At 38.3% G+C, this 22,590-nt stretch overlaps 1 protein-coding gene across 1 annotated transcript in view; it reads right to left on the reverse strand.

Moving 5' to 3' along the window:
- The window catches only part of KIAA0825 (KIAA0825 ortholog), a 417,985-nt gene that overhangs the window by 249,894 nt on the left and 145,501 nt on the right, over window positions 1–22,590 (reverse strand). Inside the window, exons 7-12 of the mRNA XM_065406817.1 lie at window positions 19,003–19,097; window positions 17,039–17,266; window positions 15,713–15,978; window positions 13,735–13,885; window positions 8,803–8,993; window positions 3,145–3,327 (exon numbers count right to left, since the gene is read on the reverse strand). Coding sequence (XP_065262889.1) covers window positions 3,145–3,327; window positions 8,803–8,993; window positions 13,735–13,885; window positions 15,713–15,978; window positions 17,039–17,266; window positions 19,003–19,097 — 1,114 coding nt within the window. The remainder of the gene's footprint in view (window positions 1–3,144; window positions 3,328–8,802; window positions 8,994–13,734; window positions 13,886–15,712; window positions 15,979–17,038; window positions 17,267–19,002; window positions 19,098–22,590) is intronic.

Genomic DNA, 22,590 nt, shown 5'->3' on the forward strand with positions numbered 1-22,590 from the left:
AGGATACTGGGCTGGATGGACCTTTGGTCTGACCCAGTATGGCCATTCTTATGTTCTTATGTTCATATTTCATGCCTCAACAGACATTTCCCAGAAGAGCAATGCAGAGGCATTTTCTCAGAGATTTTCTGATAGAAACATAGAAGTAGTCATTTGTGAGATCTACTGTGTGTCCTGCTCTTATGAGATTCCGATGATGTATTGACAAAAATCAATTTAGGTTTGCAAAAATTAGTCATGTCTGCTTTTTCTATCTATTGCTTCCCTTACAATTAATTTTATCCAAGTTTTTTGGAGAATGAATTAGAAACTACCTAACATATGGACATTTTCATTATACAGCCATGACAATAAAGAAAACTGATGTGAGATCAATATTCTTTTATTTCAAATTATGCATAACTTCTAATTTTGTTAATGGGAAAACTTTTTTTTTTCATCTTGTAAAATATGACTAAAATCATTGACTAACAAACTCAGGGAATTTAATAAACAAACTCAGCATGTTAACTTTTTATGTAATCTTGACTGTCATTAGTGGGTTACGTTTATAAAGAGTATACTAGCTGCAGTGCAACACACAATATAGAAAACTATCCAGATCTGAGATCTCATCTAATTTTAAGAATAAAGATCTAAGAATGCATGGTTCAGCAAATCACCTTCTTTAGCCGTCACAAAAAATATAATCTTTAATGATCATTTGCTACATATATAATTTCAGTTTTAACATTTTTCTATAAATCTGTGACAAACCATGACATTTGATATTTTCACCAAGGCCTTATTTTCATATTAGATGACCCATCTGTGATGAAGTGGGAGTTCTGTCTGTACCACTTCTGAATTTTGGATAATTTTATGAAATTGTATCATGAAATCATTGTGTCATTGAAAACGTATAAATATGTGGATCCATCACGAATTAGCATGTCATGACCTGGGAGAGACAATGGTGAGTGATTGGCACTCAATGATTGTGTATTCAAAGTAAAACATCTTGGGACAATAGGTATGCTCTACCTGGGAGAAGACCTCCTCCTTTTGTCTGAAGGGAGGGTGGGGTTTGGAAGTAATGGAAAATCACCAAAAAGGCAGAACAAAAGAAGCAGGTGACCCTAGAAGGAGTCTATAAATGGACTCACGGAGGGGTGGGGTGGGGGGAATGGATAAGGGGGGAGTCATTTTGCATGAGATTAAGACAGGGGCAGGAAGTGTGGGGCAGGAAAGAGCAAGGTCCCAGATGCTAGATAAGGCCCCCATGAAGGAGAGAGACTAGCTAGCATGCAACAGCCTCCATGAGCAGGGGATATATACGTTGCCTGCCTGCCTTCCTGGACCCAGATGCTCCCCCAAGGACTCACAAGGGAAGGGTGAGCTAGAAAGTGAGGGACATTGCGTTTAGGATGTTTTATGTGATCTGTATTCTCTTCTGCTTTATTTGTTAAGAGCATAACATTGTTAGATTGTACAAAGTGTGTGTGTATTGACTGTTTCACAACTACTACATGACCCTGAGAGAGTTAAACTACAAACCAGAAGCTTCACACCTTTGGGAGGAGTTCTGGGAGTGGGGAGTCTGAAGGGTCAGCACTGCACTCACAGTGGCTAAGTGTTTGGTGGCTAAGGTTCCAGCACTCAGAGTGCAGGGGTGCCAGATAGAAGCTCTGCACCCTGACAGCATGCCTAGGTTCCCCAAGATTGGGGTACTGACTGAACTTCATTCAGGCTCAAAGGGCTTGAAATACCCTGGGGATATCCCACATAGTAGTCCTTGTGACTGGCCAGGAAGGATCTGTGACACCTTTATCTCTGAACATAGAGTTTTTTTTATCTAAAGCAAATCAGTTTACTACACTGAGATTTATTACATGCCTAAAACATTGGAGTTTTTTGTGATTTTGAAACACAGTATGTAAAATTCCAAATACAAGCTAGTCCTTTCCATTCTCTCTTTATTGCCCCTTTCTGTTAGACTTCTCTGATTTTTCAAATTAGTAAGTCACTCTTTGTAACTCAGGATACAAGGAAAATCTGTAAATAGGAATTAGCAGAACGGCATACAGCAGCTAAAAGGGATAGACTACATTCTGTTTTTGAGGACACAACATTTAGATGTTACAACAACCTCACAAGTGATAAAAGAACCACTCTAGTTAGAAGACCCGACATACACAGACAAAGATCAGGACTCCCTCCTCCTATTTTTCCCCATAGTTGTCTCCTCATGTAATAAAATGAAGACCAGACTCACAGGCTATTTTTTTCCCCATAATTTGGGATCTCACTTTAATATCTGGCTCTTACACAAAACAATCTCCATTAAATCCTGGCCCCACTGAAGGCAATGGCATAACTCATATGTAACATCAGTCTAGGCCAAGTCCTGTTTTGGTTGCAATTGTGACTTCTACAGATATATGCTCCTAAGATTAAGCTTTGTATACACTTGTTCTTTACAAATATATTTGAGACTTACAGAAGCACATCAGCCTCCTATGTGTCAAGTAATCAGAGAATCAGTTCAATGAATTATTTCAAGAAGTCCAGTAATTCCAGAAGTATGAGGAAAATATTTCTAGGAGTGGAGGGCTTTTAGCAGACAAAGACTTGAGAAGATACAATGGCTGGAAGCTGAAGTTAGAAAAATTCTTTATGGAAATAAGGTGCAAGTTTGTAACAGTGAGAGTGACTAACTTGCAAGGAATACAGTGGATTCTTCATCACTAAAGCCTTTAAATCAAGAAAATATATCTTTCTAAAAAGATATGCTCTAGTTCAACAAGAAATTTGCACTTATTGGAGGAATCACTACGTTACGTTCTATGCCCAGTGTTATGTAGGAGATCAAACTGGATGATCTGTTCCAGCTTTTATGAATCTATGGAAAAGTATGCTTGATTCAAATCCCATTAAAACTTGATGGAAAGAATCTCATTGACTTCAATAGTCTTAGAATACAGACCTAATTCAAGACACCAATCAAGTATCTAAAGCAGTGGTTCTCAAACTGTGTCCAGAGTTTGGGTTCCATTTACATTTTAACCAAAAAATTGTCTCATGGACCATCTACCTTTCACTTGCAAGTTAAATAAGCTATATGGTCAATTTTACCTGGTATTAAAATATTACCCTCATACTTACTCATACAGATTCTTCAAAGGTGCAGTTAAAATGGCAAGTGCAGAGAGCAGATTGTTGCAGTGGTTGTGTATTTTATAGATCTTGGCGTCTTTGTCTTTATGTGGATTCAAAAGTTCCTGCACTGAGCAGCAAGCTGACCACAGCATATTTTCAGTAGATACTAAAATCGCTGTGATATCAATTCTGTTGGGAAGAAAGGGTGAAAATGTCAGCCATGGAAGTAGTCTGATGGTGAAATCTCATCTGAGTTATCAATGCACTTTCCTACCATACAGAAAATACAAACTCCTTATTTGAAATGGCTGGAATTGTTAAATGACATAAAGGCTCTCTGTAAGTAATACCCACTACAAACTAATACATAATCAATCAATTTCTGGTCAGAAAAAAAAATATTTTATTTGGTTCTCTTAGTAAACAAATTTCTGGTCAGAAGAAAATATTTTATTCAGTTCTCTTAATAAACAATAGTTGACACAGCACGTGAAGATAGAGCCATATTTCTGGCTCTTCAATCCTTGCTCCTGCTACTCCCCAGCATCTTCCCTATTAACATCCAGCCCTCTGCCCCCTACCCTACAACCCTCTTTTCACTGCCAGAGTCACCAGTTACCTGCTACTCCTCCCTTGTCACTTTCTAGCCCCCTGAACTCCTCACTTTCACTTTCCAGTCTCTTTCTGCCAATGCCCCATGCTCTCTCCCCAATATAAACACCCTATTACCAATTTCTTCACATTGTCCAGGAAGCAGATATTCTGCAGGCCTGATATGACCAATCTCTGCCACCAGATGCTATATAATAACTGCAAAACAACTTCTACCACCAGTAAGACAATGCTGCTACAGGAGACCTGTAGCAAAAGAAGGAGGTAGACAAGCGTGGGAAGCAAGACCTGTAGGGAATTCAAAGAAGAAGAACCTTGTGTACCTTCCCCACCAACCTACAAGGAATAGGAGGAAAGGTGTGGGACTCAGTAGTTTCACAGCCCTATTTTCCTTTCTCATATGGGTGGGCACTGCTCTAACTCTGACTCCAGCAGGCACAGAAAATGCAGCTCGGCCACAGAACTGGTGGTAATGGAACAGCGCACACACACACACACACACACACACACACACACACACACACACACGCCAGCAGGAGACTGTCAAATCATGGCTCTTCCCTCCTACTTGTGTGAACTGTAAAAGGGAAAAACGTTGGGTTTAAATTTTACTGGGGAATAGCAACTTAGTTTAAATAATATTACAGGATGGGAATTGCAGTGCACACACTACATTCAAATCCAACTGGAAAGAATGACTAGTAGTCAGTGAACTGATTTTCAGTCTGTGAACCTTTATAGGTGCCCAACTGACTGAGGCAAGGTGATATGACTAGTTCAACTAGTAACCAGCTAGACAATGCCTGGCACAAGGTCACAGAACCTTGACCTAATTAAAAAAAAAAAAAATTCAATATAAAATAATAGATATGCTGAAGTAAGAATGTAGTCAAATAAATGCATAATACTCTACACTACGAGTTTAGGTCGAATTTAGCAGCGTTACATCGATTTAACCCGGCACCCGTCCACACGACAAAGCCTTTTTTTCGATTTAAAGGGCTCTTAAAATCGATTTCTGTACTCCTCCCCGACAAAGGGATTAGCGCTGAAATCGACATCGCTGGGTCAAATTTGGGGTAGTGTGGATGCAATTTGACGGTATTGGCCTCCAGGAGCTATCCCAGAGTGCTCCATTGTGACCGCCCTGGACAGCACTTTAAACTCAGATGCATTAGCCAGGTACACAGGAAAAGCCCTGGGAACTTTTGAATTTCATTTCCTGTTTGGCCAGTGTGGCAAACTCAGCAGCACTGGTAACCATGCAGTCCCCCTAGAATGTTTCTACGTTCCCCCTATCATCTCCGTCCCTAACGTTATTGCAGATTAGAAGGCGAAAAAAGCACTCGAGCTCATGCAGTCCTCCCGCACTGATAGGACACAGTGTAATGCATGGAGGCATTCAGTGGCAGAAGCCAGGAAAGAATTGCTGTGTTTGCTTAATGGCAAAAGTATCATGCCTCGTTAGCGATCCTGCCCGAGCCGGTCGCTGTGTCAGCCTTGGGCGGGGGCATGACCGCTTTGTGAGCAGGAAGGCCATAGATATAGACATTGAATTAGGTAGCTTCTGTAGCTAGAGAAAACATTCCTGTGCATTCGGCAAAGTCTGTGGCAAAAAAAGAGAAGGCCCATAGTGTAGTGGTTATCACATTCACCTAACACATGAAACGTCACCAGTTTGAAACCAGGCGGAAACAGGTCACTGTTCCTTTTTCTGACTCCCCTCCTGCATTTTTAGTCTTAGAACAGACCGCGCTGTGAAATTTTACTTTGAATTATATCAATTATGAGTTAAATAATATGGAAGCTCTCTCTCAGTTATAGTCCCGGGTTCCTTACCCTTTCAGCTGCTCTGATAAATTAACATTTTTGTTAGGGGCGGGGGAAAATTTTCATGAAGCCTTTTATAGGGACTAATGCTATCTAGGACTCTGAAATAATCTTAACGTGGCCCATAGAGTGCAATCCTTCATTCTGGATTTGTCATTCCACAAGTTGAACTGCTCCTTACTACTGTCCAGGCTTCATGAGCCATGGGAGCAAGGGGCAGGCTGGGGTAGGTGTGACCGCACGGTAATGCCATCTGGGAGAGCAGCCTGAGGCAGAAGCCTCCAGCTCGCATGATATTCCAGGCAGGACTGAATCTCCATGAGATGAAACTTAAAGAAGAGAATGACCTGGAGTCACTCCCATTCAGTGCTCTAAGAGGAGGATAGCCATGTCTGTCCAGGCACCCCTAATCGACCTCACCGAGGTCTGCCAGCTGAGCGGGGCTTAGGACTCCGGCTGGCAGGAGCCGGCAGACGGAGCCCCAAACCGGCAGTGGGCTGAGCCACTCACCCTGCTGCCGGTCTGGGGCTCCGTCCGCCGACCCGCTCAGCCCACTTCCTGCCTGGGGTTCCGATCATCCAGGCAGGCAGCGGGCGGAGCGGGTCCGGTGGACGGGACCCCGGAAAAAAGGCACGAAACGATTGTCTGCCATTGCTTTCGGGGGGGGGGTGAAGGGGCGCTGACGACATGTACCCAGAACCACCCGCGACAAAGTTTTTGCCCCATCAGGCATTGGGAGCTCAACCCAGAATTCCAATGGGCGGTGGAGACAGCGGGAACTGTGGGATAGCTACCCACAGTGAAATGCTCTGAAAGTCGACGCTAACCTCGGTACTGTGGATGCACTCCGCCGAGTTAATGGTCTTAATGGTCTTAAGTGGGGACACACACAATCGACTGTATAAAATCGATTTCTAAAAAATCGACTTCTATAAATTTGACCTAATTTCGTAGTGTAGACATACCCAAAGGGTGAGATTTTCAAAGATATTAAGGCACCTAGGGATGCAGAAAGGCACTTAGTGGGATTTCCAAAAAGCCTAACTCCCAGTCCCACTAAGTTCCTATCTGAATCTTTAGGCATTTAAATTCCTTTGAAAATCTGGCCCAAAGTGCACAAAAAGTTCTCTATCTTGGTCTCATGGGTTTATGTCGTCGCTAGAAGTTCCCAGTAAAAATACAGCCTTATAAAGCACACTTATGCAATACATCGTAGTATGAATATATACTAACTATTCAAAGAAAATATGTTTTTATTGTATGACTGGATAATTCACTTAGAGACAAAGCCAAGAATTACCATTTTAATGAGTGGAATAGAAGTTTATCTATAAATGGAGTGCCCTGTTTATTAAAATAAACAAAAAGGTTCTTCTTGTCCAGTAACTTAAATCAGCTTCATGCAAAGCTGAAAAATACCAGATGCATCAGGAACTGTAGCAGGACTTTTATATCCTGCAAATTATAGGAAATTTTGCAAGAAAATGATCAGGAAAGGTGTTTTCACGTCAGGAGATACAGTAACTATCGTATTCTGTGTTGGTTAATCCCACAAAATGCAGTACCTGATATTAGGGACTTCCCTTTGCCACCCCCCACCCCCAGTTCTGGTCACGGAGACAGAAAGCAGAAGACCGGAAGACAGAAGTGCAAGCAATGCAATGTTTATTGGGGTTAGTTTCAAGCAAGTATATCCATAGCTCTGATGCCGCAGAGCCTTTACCCGTGTCCCCGTTTCCTAGTCTGGGGTCTTGGTGCCACCTCTTTTGTATCCTATGGGAGGGGTAAGGAATGAGGTTGTGTTCTGGCCAAGGCCAGGCCTTTCTTTGGCTTTTAGTGTTTCTTATCCCCCCTCCCATCCCATGGTTGCTTGATCTTGGCTTGCGAGAGGAGCCAGGCAGCCTTCCAGTATATGCTTATATATTAAACTCCCACCGTACCCAGTAACACATTTAACTCTATCCCTTATCTTTTCTCATTATACTAACAAAACCCATCTGGCTGGGCAGAAGCAACATACAGTGTCTTTGTTCTTTGTTCACACATATTAAAAATGATACAAGAGTATCAAAAAAATCAAACCCAAAATTCTATCTCAAGCTAACAAACAGGCCTATATACGAACACTTGAGCATGCAGAAATACTGTCTAGTAGTATTTTCGTATATTTAAGGATATAAAGTGACCTTATCACAGAGAATTTAGTATAGGATTAAAGCATAAACAAGAACTGGGAAATCTGTGGTTTATTCCCAGCTCTTACATAGACTGTGAAACCTTGGACAAGTCACTTTGCCCATCTGTGCCTCAGTCTTCCCATCTGTAATATGGGTTTACAATACTTCTCTAACTCACATAGATGTTATAAGACTTAATTCACTGATGTTTGCAAAGTACTTTATGAAATTCTTGGATGACAGGCACTTTAGAAATCTTCAGTATCATGAGCAAATTTTACATCTCAATCTCTGTTGCATTTCTACATTTACAGCCTTCAGCAGGAGTTATGTGAATATATTGTCCCAGATGGATTCACTGTCCATGCAGATGATTGATTTTCTTGAGATTAGTTTAAATCTCATGGCCACCATGATCATCATAGACCCTGGCATGTTTCAGTAAAGAGCAGGGCAAGAGAGGCAGTTCACTTTACTGATTGCTGTAACCAAACAGAAGAATGGAAAGGAAGAAATAAGGTATTAGGACAAGTTTGCTGCAAGAGCTGCCTGCCCTTTTATTGCTTCTAGACAAAGCCCTTGCTCCAGCAAAGTTTAGGAACCTGATAGGACAGTCTTCAGCTGGAGCACTTGCCTGTCCTGGAGCTGCCAGAAGAGCAGGACCTTTAATTCATGGATCAGTCCCTTGACCCTCACCCAAAGCTACTCCTGCTGTCTGCATTTATTTTTGTTTGCTCAGCCACTCAGGCTCTGCATCAAGCCTCATGCGCTCTGGCCATTTATGTGGCAGTTTTACAAAAGAGGGAGTTATGCAACCCCAATCATATACTGAGTGATCACATAGCACATGGAGCCTAGCATATACTTAAATATTCCAGATGAATTTTATTAAAATAATCCTCATAGGAATTATATACATTTATAAATTTATTTTTATATTCACATATATTTAAATTCAGGTGAATTACAACAAAACAACACCTCATATCCTGAGAACACATGCATTTTATCCACAAAAAACACCTGTTAATCATAAATGTGTTACCTTATCTGTGGAGTTCTCTTGTAACTGGGATGGGCCTGAGAATATCTGCAGGCTAGCACAGCCAAAGATTTCTCCAGCACTTCTTCTAGAATCTCCTGGGCTAACTTGGGGGGTAGGATAGTCCACAGATCATGATGGAGAGCACAGCAGAAATAATGCCACATCTGGACAGAGAATGAGCATCTTTCCCCCTGGCAAAACCACCACACATTAAACAATAGAAACACATCTTCCAAAATGTCAGCTTGGTTCCTGTGAATCTAATTAGTTCAGGCTGAGAGGAAATAGCTGAAAAGTTTGAGACAGTAGATGACCAAAAAAGATTCTTGACAAGATGTAAAACATCTTTATTGACAAAAAAACACATGTTTCATTTCAGTTACTAAACCAATACTCTACCACAAAGCCAAACCACAAACATTTGACCTACTATATCCTTAATTAACCTACTTCTGATGTATTGTTTTAATTTTACTTTAAAACTACATACAATATTTTGCAATCACTAAACTAACCAGATTAGTTTAATATATTGGCTACCTCTTCTTAAACAAGAACCAAATTATTTAAATTACTTAAGTATGTCTATTTCCGTAGATCCATAATAACCACTGCCAGATTTTTTATGAATCTTTGGTTGTGTATAATTATAATGAAAGAACAGCAGAAAAAAATAGCCAAACAACTAATCTCCTTACTATACACATGCAAGTGACATGGGCTGTTGAGAAACATTTTAAAAGTATTTTGATATTTCACTGTTGCATTTTAATAACAATACCAGAAACAAAAAAATAATAACTGCCTGATTTTAAGACAATTTAAAGAGTTTGGCAGATGTTCTCATGCAAGTGAAGCTGGCCTCATTTTGTCCAAGCCAGACCAGCAGCTTATTACAATTTCCTGGTTTTCTTACATAAAATAAACTTCAACTATTATGGGTTGAGTATATTGAAAAAAATATCACAAAAGAGTAGAACTTTACCCATGGAGATCTTTGCGTAGAATGCTTCCTAGACAAGTACTAGCTGAAATGTTCATACATTGTTTGTAACTGAGTATTTTGATACCTTATGGTCTCCTAATTATGAGATTCACTATTGTAGATTTCTTCCAGAAGAAGGTGATCAAATGTGCAAATATTTTTACATAGTGGACCACAAGCTAAATATGAGTCAACAGTGTAACACTGTTGCCAAAAAAGCAAACATCATTCTGGGATGTATTAGCAGGAGTGTTGTAAGCAAGACACAAGAAGTAATTCTTCCATTCTACTCCACGCTGATTAGGCCTCAACTGGAGTATTGTGTCCAGTTCTGAGCGCCACATTTCAGGAAAGATGTGGACAATCTGGAGAAAGTCCAGAGAAGAGCAACAAAAATTATTAAAGGTCTAGAAAATATGACCTATGAGGGAAGATTGAAAAAATTGGGTTTGTTTAATCTGGAAAAGAGAAGACTGAGAGGGGACATGATAACAGTTTTCAAGTACATAAAAGGTTGTTACAAGGAAGAGGAAGAAAAATTGTTCTTCTTAACCTCTGAGGATAGGACAAGAAGCAATGGGCTTAAATTGCAGCACGGGAGGTTTAGGTTGGACATTAGGAAAAATTTCCTGTCAGGGTGGTTAAACACTGGAATAAATTGCCTAAGGAGGTTGTGGAATCTCCTTCACTGGAGATTTTTAAGAGCAGGTTAGACAAACACCTGTCAGGGATGGTCTAGATAATACCTAGTCCTGCCATGAGTGCAGGGGACTGGACTAGATGACCTCTTGAGGTCCCTTCCAGTCCTATGATTTTATGAAATATTCTCTTTATTTCTACAAATATACGTCTTGCATTCACAGAATAAGCACATTAAGGACAGAATAATTAGCTTCCATTTCTAATGGAGACTAATTCTTTTTTGGTCGTTTTTAGGTCTTCTAGTATCAAATTAAAATCAGTCTCACAATAAGAAATAAGACTTTCTAAATGAATTTTCTATGTGGTACAGCATTTATAATGTTTTATTAAGTATCTGGATGCCTGAGAGTCTTGGAAATTCTCTGGGAGCCTACAAACTCTTATCTTAACGTAAGTTTATACTATTACACTTATTATTATATAATATTTTTGTTCACTATATATAATCTTAAAGTGCTAAATTTAATAATGTATCTTTTCTAACATTGTGCCTCTAAAACAGAAGCAATAGTGTTTTGATTAAAGATTTATATGAGATCATTCCCTTTTGCTGACCTGTTTTTCTGTTTGTTGCCATTTCTATAGTATTCTACTGGCAAACATCTGCTATTTTTGAAGACTTTGTACAATGTAAACAGATGTGAGCTTTTATTTAGATTATATATCAGGAAACAAGCAGCGGGGCTTTATTACATAAGCCACTCAATATTATCTTTGAACAGACAATTTTTTATTCTTAGACTATTAGAAAACATAAGTTCCTAAAATTGCAGCAGATGTCTGCTACACTAAAAGCTTGATTTTAAAATGTAATCTGGAGAGCTGGCCTGGTGGCACAGCGGGTGTTCAATGTACTCCATCAGTGAGATACTGCACCCTAAGAGGTTCACACCCTGACAGCTTAGAATGTAAGTGCTTTATGATAATAATGTACTTAGGGTTCAGTTCAGATCTCACGTACATGCGCACATATTGATCCATATCTTGTAAAATCATTACTGAGCTTTTACAAGCTATATGTCCATATGAATAGAATAGAGCTCTTAGCCTACAGTTAAGATGGGATTGCCTGCTTTTCTCTTGATCGAACACACCACTGTTTTCAAAATCAGTTGGATTACCAGAGAGGTATAATGAGAGTGTGTGAAGAGAGAATGCAGTCAGGTGTCCCAATGCAAAAACATTTGTAAATTGAGCTATTTTTACCTTCACTGCGTAGAAAAGCAATATCACTTTATTTTAGAGAGTATAAATAGCCATGGACTCCCAAATTTAGTTGGGGTCTTTGGAGGTTACCATTGTACAAATAATAATAAGTCTATAGAAAATGTCACTACATGTAATCACAGAGTGCCACATTCTGACAATCTTACTCATGTTGAGAAAGCCTTTGTCTGTATATAGTCCCATTTTCTTTTGTGGTGTGCAATTTATTATTTTGAACAAGAGGGGCCAGCCAGTTCTGCTTGTCAGCACATGGTGGGTGGGGCCGGCGGTGGGAAAAGAGGCCGGGCAAAGCCCCACTCCTCCTGCCACAATTTGAACGCCATGCATTCCTTGGAATAGGAAGGGAACAGCCCCTGGGATCTCCAATGTGTAAGGGCTGGTGTTCTGCCTGGTCCTTACACAGGCTGCATAACAGTGGGGAGGGGAAGGTTCCTTCCTTATATGCTCCCCTTCTGATGCATACATCCATAAAGCAGAGATACACTCTGTCCCTTAGTTTGGTGGGAGAGAGTGGTTCTGCTTTTTGTGAATTTTAACTGAGGACTTACAAATGGTGCCAGATCAATTGTCCTGAAGACTGAAGAGATACAAGCTTTCTTCAAACTACCTCCCTATGTGCCTCAATCCTGACCAAAGGAGCGAGGATTATTCAGTCAGTCCTTGCTGTCTTTGCTGAGACTGCTAACAATTTGTGTCAATTATGATGGTGGTTTTTGTGAGGTGGACAACTGTTTGCTAGTTGCTGGAATGAGGCCACTGAAAACTGGACACAGTCATGTGATAAGTGTAGACTGTTACCAGTGCAGACCAGATCCCAGTCAGTGACCAAGAGGTACTGGGCTCCATACTACTGGCAACTTCCTGAACCATCCAGACAATATTTAAGAAAAATAAAATCAGTTACTTTTTTACTCTGCTCTGAGAGACAGAGACCCTTTAATAGCACCAGCCATGGAAAGTAACATTTAATCAATTGAACTCTCCAGATCCTCACCATTGAAAGAGAAGGTATAACACAATGGCTCTTCCTAACTGGCTTCCAGAATGTAAGTATCAGATACAAAGGAAATTCTGCTCCACTATAGGAGGCCTGGGAGATGGTAGAGTCATACTCAGAAGCCTAGTTCTCATATATGGCAATTGTAACAAGTAAGGACAGGGCCATGGTTGCTGTAGATCCCAATTATTATTGATAATGAAATTACAAACATTTTACATGACCCAGAAATCACATTCAAGGGATTTCACGCAATATGTAGTCTATAATCAATGGAATAGTTCACTGGAAGTGGGAAAGAATCAATATATTCAACTGTATGTTTTATTAATTGGCCCTTGATTTTCTTGCACTAAAATAATTAAACTAGAGTTTAAGAGTAGACTTGGGATTCCAAAATTCAGACAAAATCACAATATGCAGGTTAGAAACATATGGCTGGATTCTGTGGACAAGGATACTGGTCACTTGTGCTATCTGAGCCACTTACCAAACCCACAGTAGGGGAGCAAAATTTGAAAGAATTACAAAAGAGAAATATATTAAATAAGAAAAATACTTATAATATGCATATGTATTGGGAGGGAAAGAGAAAAAATACAAGTCTTACAATCATCACAGGGAGTATTTCATGCGAGAAAAAATTTACATTATTCTGGTATAGTTATTTCTTTGAGTCTTATACTATATAGGTGTCAATATATTAACCTTCTCTCCTTTTCCCCATATAGGGGAAACTATCTATTTTCAGCCAATCCTAAGAAACAGTATTTTACTAGGCAAACGGCATGAGAACCCTTATTTAATTACCTCACTGATTAATCTTAAGTCTTTTAACTATATTTTACTAGATCATTCCTAAGAAGATATTTACATACAGTAACAGAGCTATTTTAAAAACATATCCCAACAGCCCTTGTGCACAAGTAGTACAGATCTTATGTTTCTAATTAGTCAGAGAGCAGATAAGCAGTAAAACACATTTATGTAAAAGGAGGGGAAAGTAAACTTAACCTCACACCTCATAAAAAGCTTTGTAGTCATCCCAGTGGTGGCTCTCAGCATCCTGTAAAATACTTGTAGCACAAACTCTGACGCAGTAGTTGGTAACTTGAAACTGGAGAACATTGATGAATTCCTGATATCCCTGGACAGGCACTAGGAACAGGGGCCTGTTCAGAGGGAATGATCAAAGAGGCAAAGATTTAAGGCCTGTGCAGTAGGAGGTAACAATCCACAGTACTACAAATGGTTTTGATTATTAGTTATCAATCATTCATTTCCTCTTGGGCTTGAAGTCTGAGCCCACATTCACTTTCAAAAAATCTGGTCTTTGTTTTGCAAGCTCTTTGAAAATGTACATCTGCTGTTCTACAAATATGTATTTCTGCTTCAGACAAACTGCATTATCAATACATCATTCAGAAGTAAAAGTATTCTTCTCTATTATTACAAGTGAGAATGTTATTTTGTCATTCAATTGTCAATGTTGTTGGAAGACACTATGCACTTTTAAGCAGTAACTTTTATAAAGCTAGCATATAAACATGAGTCCCACAGACTTATAAAAAGCGTAACTGCACAGATATGAATGATCACAAACTGTTTTGAAATGCGCACAAATAGAATTATTTGGGCAATATTTGGGGGCAGATTCTGTCATGCACCAAGATGCTCTCCCCTCTCTTGCAATGAGTGTATTAGGGATCCAATAACGGTTCTCTGATTCTGATGCTGCCCTGGCCCCAACCCTAGACTGCACTAAGTTACAACAACTGGGTATGGTCCCGCAGTGCTCTGCTTACACCTGCCTGAGGGGAGCACAGTGCCAATCCACCCCCCTCCTCATCCTATCATGCACAGCCATCCTTGACATGCCCCCATGGAAGGATGCGTGGAGGGGAGACTGGCCTGGGAACCAGTTCCACCGTTTTACCCCAGTGCATCAATTCTCTTCTTTCACCACAGGAATTCTCAACTGGTCAGTAGCTCCAGCTTATGTCCCCTTTGCCCCATTCAGACACAGCAACAGGGAGATAATAGAAGCTGAGAATCGGGACTCTGTTTTTAAATGTAGATGTGAATCATAGCATACAATATATTTTTAATTAGAAATCAAAATCATAATATTTTTTACTAGAGATGGTCAAAACTGGAACCTTGAATCCAAACCCCTTTAAGTTTCTGCTTGGGTCTGCATTCAGATTTAGATCCCAGGATTTGAACCAGCATCTTATTTTGACTCTAGGTCATACTCAAATCCACAAGGAGCCTGTTTTCCAGTTCCAATTCAGACATGACCAGAACCACACAGGATGAGCAGATCAGGAGATTGCTACTGTTCTGAGCCAAAATCTCCTAAGAACCATTTAGATGGTTTCAGGGCCATCAGGTCCAAGCATTAGCTCTGATTCAACCTCTAACCTGAACCCTTACCCAACCCTACTCTGGATCCCAAAACCCCTTCTTTGACCTACCTCTAATTTTATTTAGCATCCATCTAAGACTTATTTAATTAATAAATTACCCTCTTGTAAAAGTTTATTGGATACATATGCTCATGGTGCTCAACACAATCTTCATGACACTAAAGTGCAGGAACATATCTTCATGTTGTCAAAGATTAAATTTTTAACATTGTTTTTATGAAAATTAAGCTGTTGCTGCAGACAAAAATGAAATGGAAGTCCTCCATTCATCCATACCATAATATAGTGTAGACAGCCATAATATAGGAGTATTTGCTCAAGATTAACGAGTAAAGAATTTGCATTGCCTTGCCAATTCAAACGTTGAAGATAAAAATCAATGTTTGTAATAATTACTTCAAGTTATCAATATGTCTGATCTTTCCTAAAAAACAGTGCAAATGGTACTTTAATTATAGGAAATATTTTGGGTATATTTACAAGTATTATAGATTATACATTATATCACTGAAATGGAATCAACGTTCCATATTATCTATATTTGAACTAAAATATATTTAAAGGACTCACTTCTTGCTGGTCTCTCTCATTAAATTATCATACATCATAAAATGCTGAAAGACATGTACTGCTGTGGAGAGAACAGCATACAAGTTTTGCAGTGGAGCCTTGGAGGGCACTTCTTTGCTTCTCTCCTCCAACCTTTCCAGGACAGCTGTTGCTACTTTGCAGCACGCCTCCACAAAGTTTGCTCTAATTTCCTGAAGAGAATCATCTCTGCATGCCAGAGCCAGTGGAAGCACTGTGTCAAGTTCTTCCATGATGTCAGAACAAAACTAGGGAGAAATAAATGTGGCATCAAGTTATCTGTACTCTGACAGCTCTGTGTAATTTATGTATGCCAGGGCCAAATTCTTGAATAATGAAATTGGCACAACACAAATATATTGAATCAGCCTTATAAAAATTTCAATCTCTGGTATAGAAGGCAAAACATTTATTTATAATAATGTGAATACATCAAATATAACTTCACAATCTTTGTGCTGTATACCAGCACAGTACAGGCTAAAAAAATATTTAAGGATTTAACCTTATATGAGATAATGCCCTAATTTTGCTCATGCCCTCTCATCATATATATTTAATGGCGTTCAGAAGATAAGACTAATTCCTTCCAAACAGGGATAATTCTCTAAACTATTATATCATTTTCAAAAGCAATGTTTTAATCAATTTCTTGCTGCTAGTTATAGGTTGGACATTGTCATCTTCTAGTAAGTGTATGTATTGTTCTCAATAAAGCCATCTTACTAAAAGCCTGTACGCTCCTTTAACTAAACATTTAATAATTCTGCTTAGTATCAATTGCTTTCCATCCTAAATAGGTAAAACACTTGCAAAAATTACAACATTAAAAAGCTTTCATATATTATATATCCTTAGACTAACCATTTAATTAATCAATATATCTGACCTTTTAGCCAAATCAAAGAACTCCAATTTGGTCATAATATCGGTTATGTTGATTAATTAAATGGCATGCCTAATGAAATAAATACAGGAAATCCTTTTATAGTAATGCTTCAAATTTTGCAAGCATATCATCATCAAATTGGGATGTAAAGCCACAGACACTAATCGGAATGGTTTTGAATCCTTTTGATGCAAAAAAATAATAGGGGCAAAATTAAAAAGTTCATTTTGTTTAGTACAGACTATGTGCTAAAGTGTAACACAATGTTTGGCATTGTATTGTAATGCCTTTCACTTTCTTTTTAACTCCATTTACATACAACTTGGAATATTAATGGCACTGTAAGTACTTCAAAGCTTGGACGGCAAAAAACCTTGGCATTCTGTCTCCCTGCAAACTTCAGATCTTTGGATACCTGCCTTTGCTATTCGTTTTGGTTGTTCCGCCTCGTGGACTGTTTCCCAGGACTCTTTCATTTGCTGGATGTTTACTAGGCTCATTGTATAGACTGCAGCTGAAGCCTGTTCTTTCTGCTCAAGCTGAAGAATTTTAGTTGAAAAATCTTCAATTGCTATTGTTATACAGTGCGCCACAGAAGAAGACAGGTCTTTAAATGCATTCCTCCAACTAAAATCCAATAAAGTAGTCTGAAATATAAATGTATATGACATAAATCCAAACTCAGCAATGAGCATTACTGTTGTTACGGTTCCAATCTTATATGACTACTAGTATACAAGTTACGTAGAGATACTCTGTCATACTGTGAAAGCCATTCACATAACTCGGAAAATACAATTCACAAACAATGAACTAACATTAAAAGGCATATGTATTCTTAACACAGATTAATACATATAGTAATGTTTCATTTAAATTGCCATTGGAGTTAATAAAAATATCAAAATGTCATTTATAAAAATCTATTTCAATAAAACTATCTTTATTTGAGCAGCAGGCTGCACTTTACTTACCACATAAAGCAACCTTTAAATTCAATATATTTAATAAAGTCAATTAAATTTTATAGCCGTTTTTATAGTTTGCAACATCAAACACCATGTAATATTCTCTCTTACTTCCTTAGCATGCTTATAACTCAAAACCAGCAAACCAATAATGTGAATGGTAAACGGTTTAGAGAAACCAGTTTTGGCATACCAATGCTAGAATTTCTCTCTTTAGTGCTGCATTTGGCCACAGTTTAAACTAGTCTAGATCGTTCACAAACCTGGCCAAAAAATTAGAGACCTTTGAGGTGGATCTGAGGAATGTCATGTACCACCTCCTGGTTCACACTAATTCTGCTTTGCACTGCTCTGATGGTGTAAAGCCATCTTAAAGCTGGACAATAGTGGCCAACTGATAATGTCTCTAGTTTAAGGGGAATATTTCAGGGCTTAACCTAACCAGCCTCTGACATAAGTGGTATGGTAGGAGAGGGGAGGAGACAGGACTCTAACAACCCTAGCTGCTGCAATAGCCTATTGTGCGTGTACGCTAAGAAGTTAGGCATTATAACCAGCCAGAAATGGAAAAGCGCTTACATTGCTCTAACTTGTGTCAGGGACTTAATTGATCCCAGAGCCCACCCCACAATTTGGGGAGTACAAAGGCAGCATAATACCACTTTCTCCACATTGTCTTCGGGTCCTGTGCTAGGTATAGCTCATCTGGATCAAAATACTTTCTATAAAGATAACATTCAAACATAAGTCCCACAAACAGATCCACAGTGTATTTAAACAAGCTGTTTGAGGCCTAAAATTTGGTACTGATTAATAAAATTCCACTACTGGGCAATGAAGGACTTGGCATGTCTTTTAGACCTCTTAAGTCCCCTAAACTCAACTCCAACATTTAATTGGTAAATGGAGGACAGACCAAGCCACAATACTGCATATGCTTTCTGCAAGGATTACAGCACTAAATGCCTAGTAAAGGAACTAACACAAACCCTAGCAGTAAGTATCTGCATGATCAGCTACTAAGATTTCAGTACATTTTGTCAGCCTATGGTATATTCAAGAACACATGGAATATTAAATAAAGACTTTTATGTTTGTGCACGGTTTTGATTTTCCTCTTTGTAACTGTGGCATTGTGTTCTTCTGATGTTAACTTTGTTACAGTATAATGTGTACCAAAAAAATAAAAATAAAAAAGATTATCCCCTTTGTCTCTTTACATACAAATTTTGTATAGGATTTTTTTCATCCTGAGCTGAGATTCTGCAGTCTAAAATTAATTATAATATTCAAACAATTAACTTCTGGAAACAGGTGTTTATAATGAGTATGCCAACAGAATCTATATTGGTGACAGAGAGAAAAAGAAAAAGAAAAAAAATCCTTATAAAGTGCAAGACTCTTTTCATACTCACCTCTTTTACCTGAAGTAACTGTTCAGGAAGCACACTGGTTTCATTTGCTCTAGTTTCCCCTATTAAAAGCTCCCCACTAGCTTTCTTCAGAACTCCTGCACAGTATGATAAAGGGGATCAAAGTTAAGATTAATTCTGTAGAAAAATCTGCAGCCTACAACACCTTCTGATATATCAATATGTAGAATAAAAAAATTCAACAAGATGTAGTAGAATACTAATGTTGCGATAAAGTAAAATTCAGGTTATACACAGCTCCTTTTATATAACCTTATGAAATCCACATCCATTGTATTCATATTTTACACATATGCATAGATAATGTATAAAATATAGTTCCTTTTGTCATTAATTCATTTTTATACTGATTGTGCAGTCACCTGTTTCTAGCGAGAATAGATAACTTTAGAGCAGCTGTGTAAAAATTAATTTCTATTCTTTGTTCAGTAAATTAAATAAATTATGTGGCACTATATATTTTAAACATTTTAGCGTTTTAAAAATTCTGACACACTAAGAATCAAATGGCAGCTAATTAGTGCAATTATTATATCCAAAATAACAATCAGAGTAAGTACAGACTTCTTTAGAACTAATACCTCAACAGCAAAGCCCAACATATATGGCCCAGTCACATACCATTGATCTCAATGGGAATTTTGCCACTGATTTAATCTGGAGTAAACCAATAACTGGGACAGAGGGTACAAATTGAGGGCCCGGTCCTGCAAACACTTACACACATGAATTGCCCCATGCAGTTATTTGCATGTGTGTTTGTGCTATCTGGCCCTTAGATTTACAGGACAGAGGCCATGTCTGTTCTATGTTCTGAGCAGCACTAAACATACCACCTGCGCTCAACAAGTAAATAAAAGCAATGTAATTAATAATTTAAACATCCTTCCCTTTCTTAATATACAGTTTACATACAACACTGGTGCAGGTATTACTAATTTACTATGTCTTATGTGAAATTAAAGACAAGAAATAAGGAGCACTAATGCTATCAAGAATGCTATCAAGCATAGCTAAAGAATATTGTTAAGAGCATATATTAAAAGGTCTTCTGCAGCTTGAAGGCATTGGCAATATGTATGCTCAAAGTCTGGGGAAAGCTTTTCTGTTGAAGAAAACATCTAATTCTTTGAGATCCTTAGGATCTCATTTGTCTAACATGGATTTTCCCTTTTCCTTAGATAGCGCATCCTTTGAAGGAAGGTATTTTGCTTATGCTCTTAAACAATGTTCCATGGCTTGGAATGACTTCCTCACGTCCTGTCTTGAGTTATGTTAATGAAACTAGTTCCAGGGAAAAATAATTTTTATTTTTAGAAATATGAAAAATAAAATGGCAGAATATAAAGATGGACAATAGTAATCAGGTCACCTACTTCACCGCCTTCCTACTGCAAGTAGTTCTCTGCTATACATTTAATTCTGCCTATTTTTAAATGCACTATGTGATGGAGCTTCCAATGCTTCCTTTGGGAAATTGTTCCTTATTTTTAAGAGTTTGCTCTCAGGAAGTTTCTCCTGATATCCAATCTACCTAGGAATAATGAGCTGACACTGAGAAAGAAAATTTATACTTTCTCTTACTATGTTAGATATTCATCTGCTTATAGCGTTCACAACCTTTCAATGTCAGAAGACTTACATTCTCTTATTGTCACTACTCAAGTAAGCAATATATAATTCACTCTTTTAATCTTTTATCAAAAAGTAAAATGACTAGCCTCCATTTACACTGTCCTTCTGAGAACACCCTCCACCTTGTTAATATTTTCAGTGAACTGACCAGAAGCGAACATAACATTTTGAAATAGATCCTCAACTAGTATAAATTGTCATAGGAGCCATGATAATTTACACTAGTTAAGAATCTGCCCCGTTAGTCTACAGCAGAGCTGTGCAGAGATGACCAGTTGCTTGTAACCTGATATGTTTGCATATATATTCCAGAACTGCTGACATATCTCAGTAAAAACTCCTGTGCAAATTACACACCACTATCAAACTTAAGTCCTTTTGGGTTTCTACCTCCAAGACCAGATTCTAGCACAGCGTAAACCTTCTCCAGACCCAAGTGCCCCCCTCCACCAACCCCAGACAATTTCGGTGTTCTCCCTTGTCTAGGTCATTACTGAAGACTGGACCTAACACAGATCCTTTCAACATCTCAAAAATAATTGTTAGTAAGGTAAAGAATACTACAACCAAAGCTACCTGCAGGTTAGATTGCCCATCTATTTGATATGGACTCAGCCAGGATTTTTATTTTAACTCCACTAGAGATAATAGATTCTGAAGAAAATGAAGAATATCAACAGAAACATCAATAATAAAAAGAAAAACTAAAAATATTTTAGTAATAATAGATTTGAAGTCCTCCTAGGTTCTGTGCTCCATCATAGACTTCTAATTTGTTCTCACATACCAAACAGAGGAAATATACATCTCAAAGTAAAACTCATATGTCTTTCTAAGTGTAAATTCCATCATCCCGTCAGTTTGCCCCTTTGGAAAAAAAAATATTTACTACAGAAGCTATAGCTGCATCTACCTTTGGGACCAAAGCAAAGATCATATTTGTCTTGCTGAAGTCTGTACGACTTCAAACACTGTCTATTAAGATGATGCACCTTGTAAATTTGATCCTATTTTCCTTTTATTATGCTTTCTAGAAATGGATGTAAAGTAAAAAATTTCTTCTTCTTAAGCTGTGAAAGGAAAACCTTTGCAAATCTTTTTGGTCCCCTGAGGCAACGCTTGTAAACCTAAGGGCTTGACAGCTTTGCCCAGGGTGTTTCAAAGAGCTCCACTGGAAAAAGCTTTTCTTGGCACTCATTATCAGATCAGTCCAAAGTTCACCTTTCTCACTAGAATGGAAAAAAGGTGAGAGAAAGATGAAAGTGTGTTAGATGTTTTTGATTTTTAAAAGTCTCAACAAGAGGCTTCTGAAAAGCCAGAGGAAAGAGAGAAAACGCATCTTAAAGATGGAAGGAAAATGCAATTTGTCAGTGTATTCTTTATTCTAAATAAGGACCTCACACTTAACCCTGACTGCTACTGAATGTTCCAGGTTCCTTCAAATAGAACCTGTGATGCTGAATGTACTAGGTATGTCTGAACATTCCAGTGATTTCAATGGAATGTAAATAGATGAGAGCAGGTATGGTGAAAGACCAACAAGGAAAGGGTTAATTATATCCACTCCCTGCTAGAGAGCCCTGATGGCCAAACCTACCTTTTTCTCAAAAGGATAAGAAATGTAGACTTGCCCTGGTGACACACTACAATTTGGTGGTCAAAGTGCTTTCACATTCTATTTTTAGCGGTTTATAACTTTCCCCCAAAAAATGTTTTTGGCAGAAATTCCTCATGCTTATTCGCTTCTCGGAAGTATATTGTTTTAGCAATTCTAAAAGCAAATTCTATATATTGTTGAGTTGGTGGTGCATGAATCAAGTATTTATATCAGTTAAATCATTTTTCAGATACCTTATTTGTGGTTGGATAATTGAAGTATACTTTGGATTTAAGCTTAAAACATGGTATGTATATAGTCCTCAGTGAGGATACCTG

Source organism: Emys orbicularis, chromosome 6 (assembly GCF_028017835.1).
Source record: "Emys orbicularis isolate rEmyOrb1 chromosome 6, rEmyOrb1.hap1, whole genome shotgun sequence".
In the NCBI taxonomy this organism is placed as follows: Eukaryota; Metazoa; Chordata; order Testudines; family Emydidae; genus Emys; species Emys orbicularis.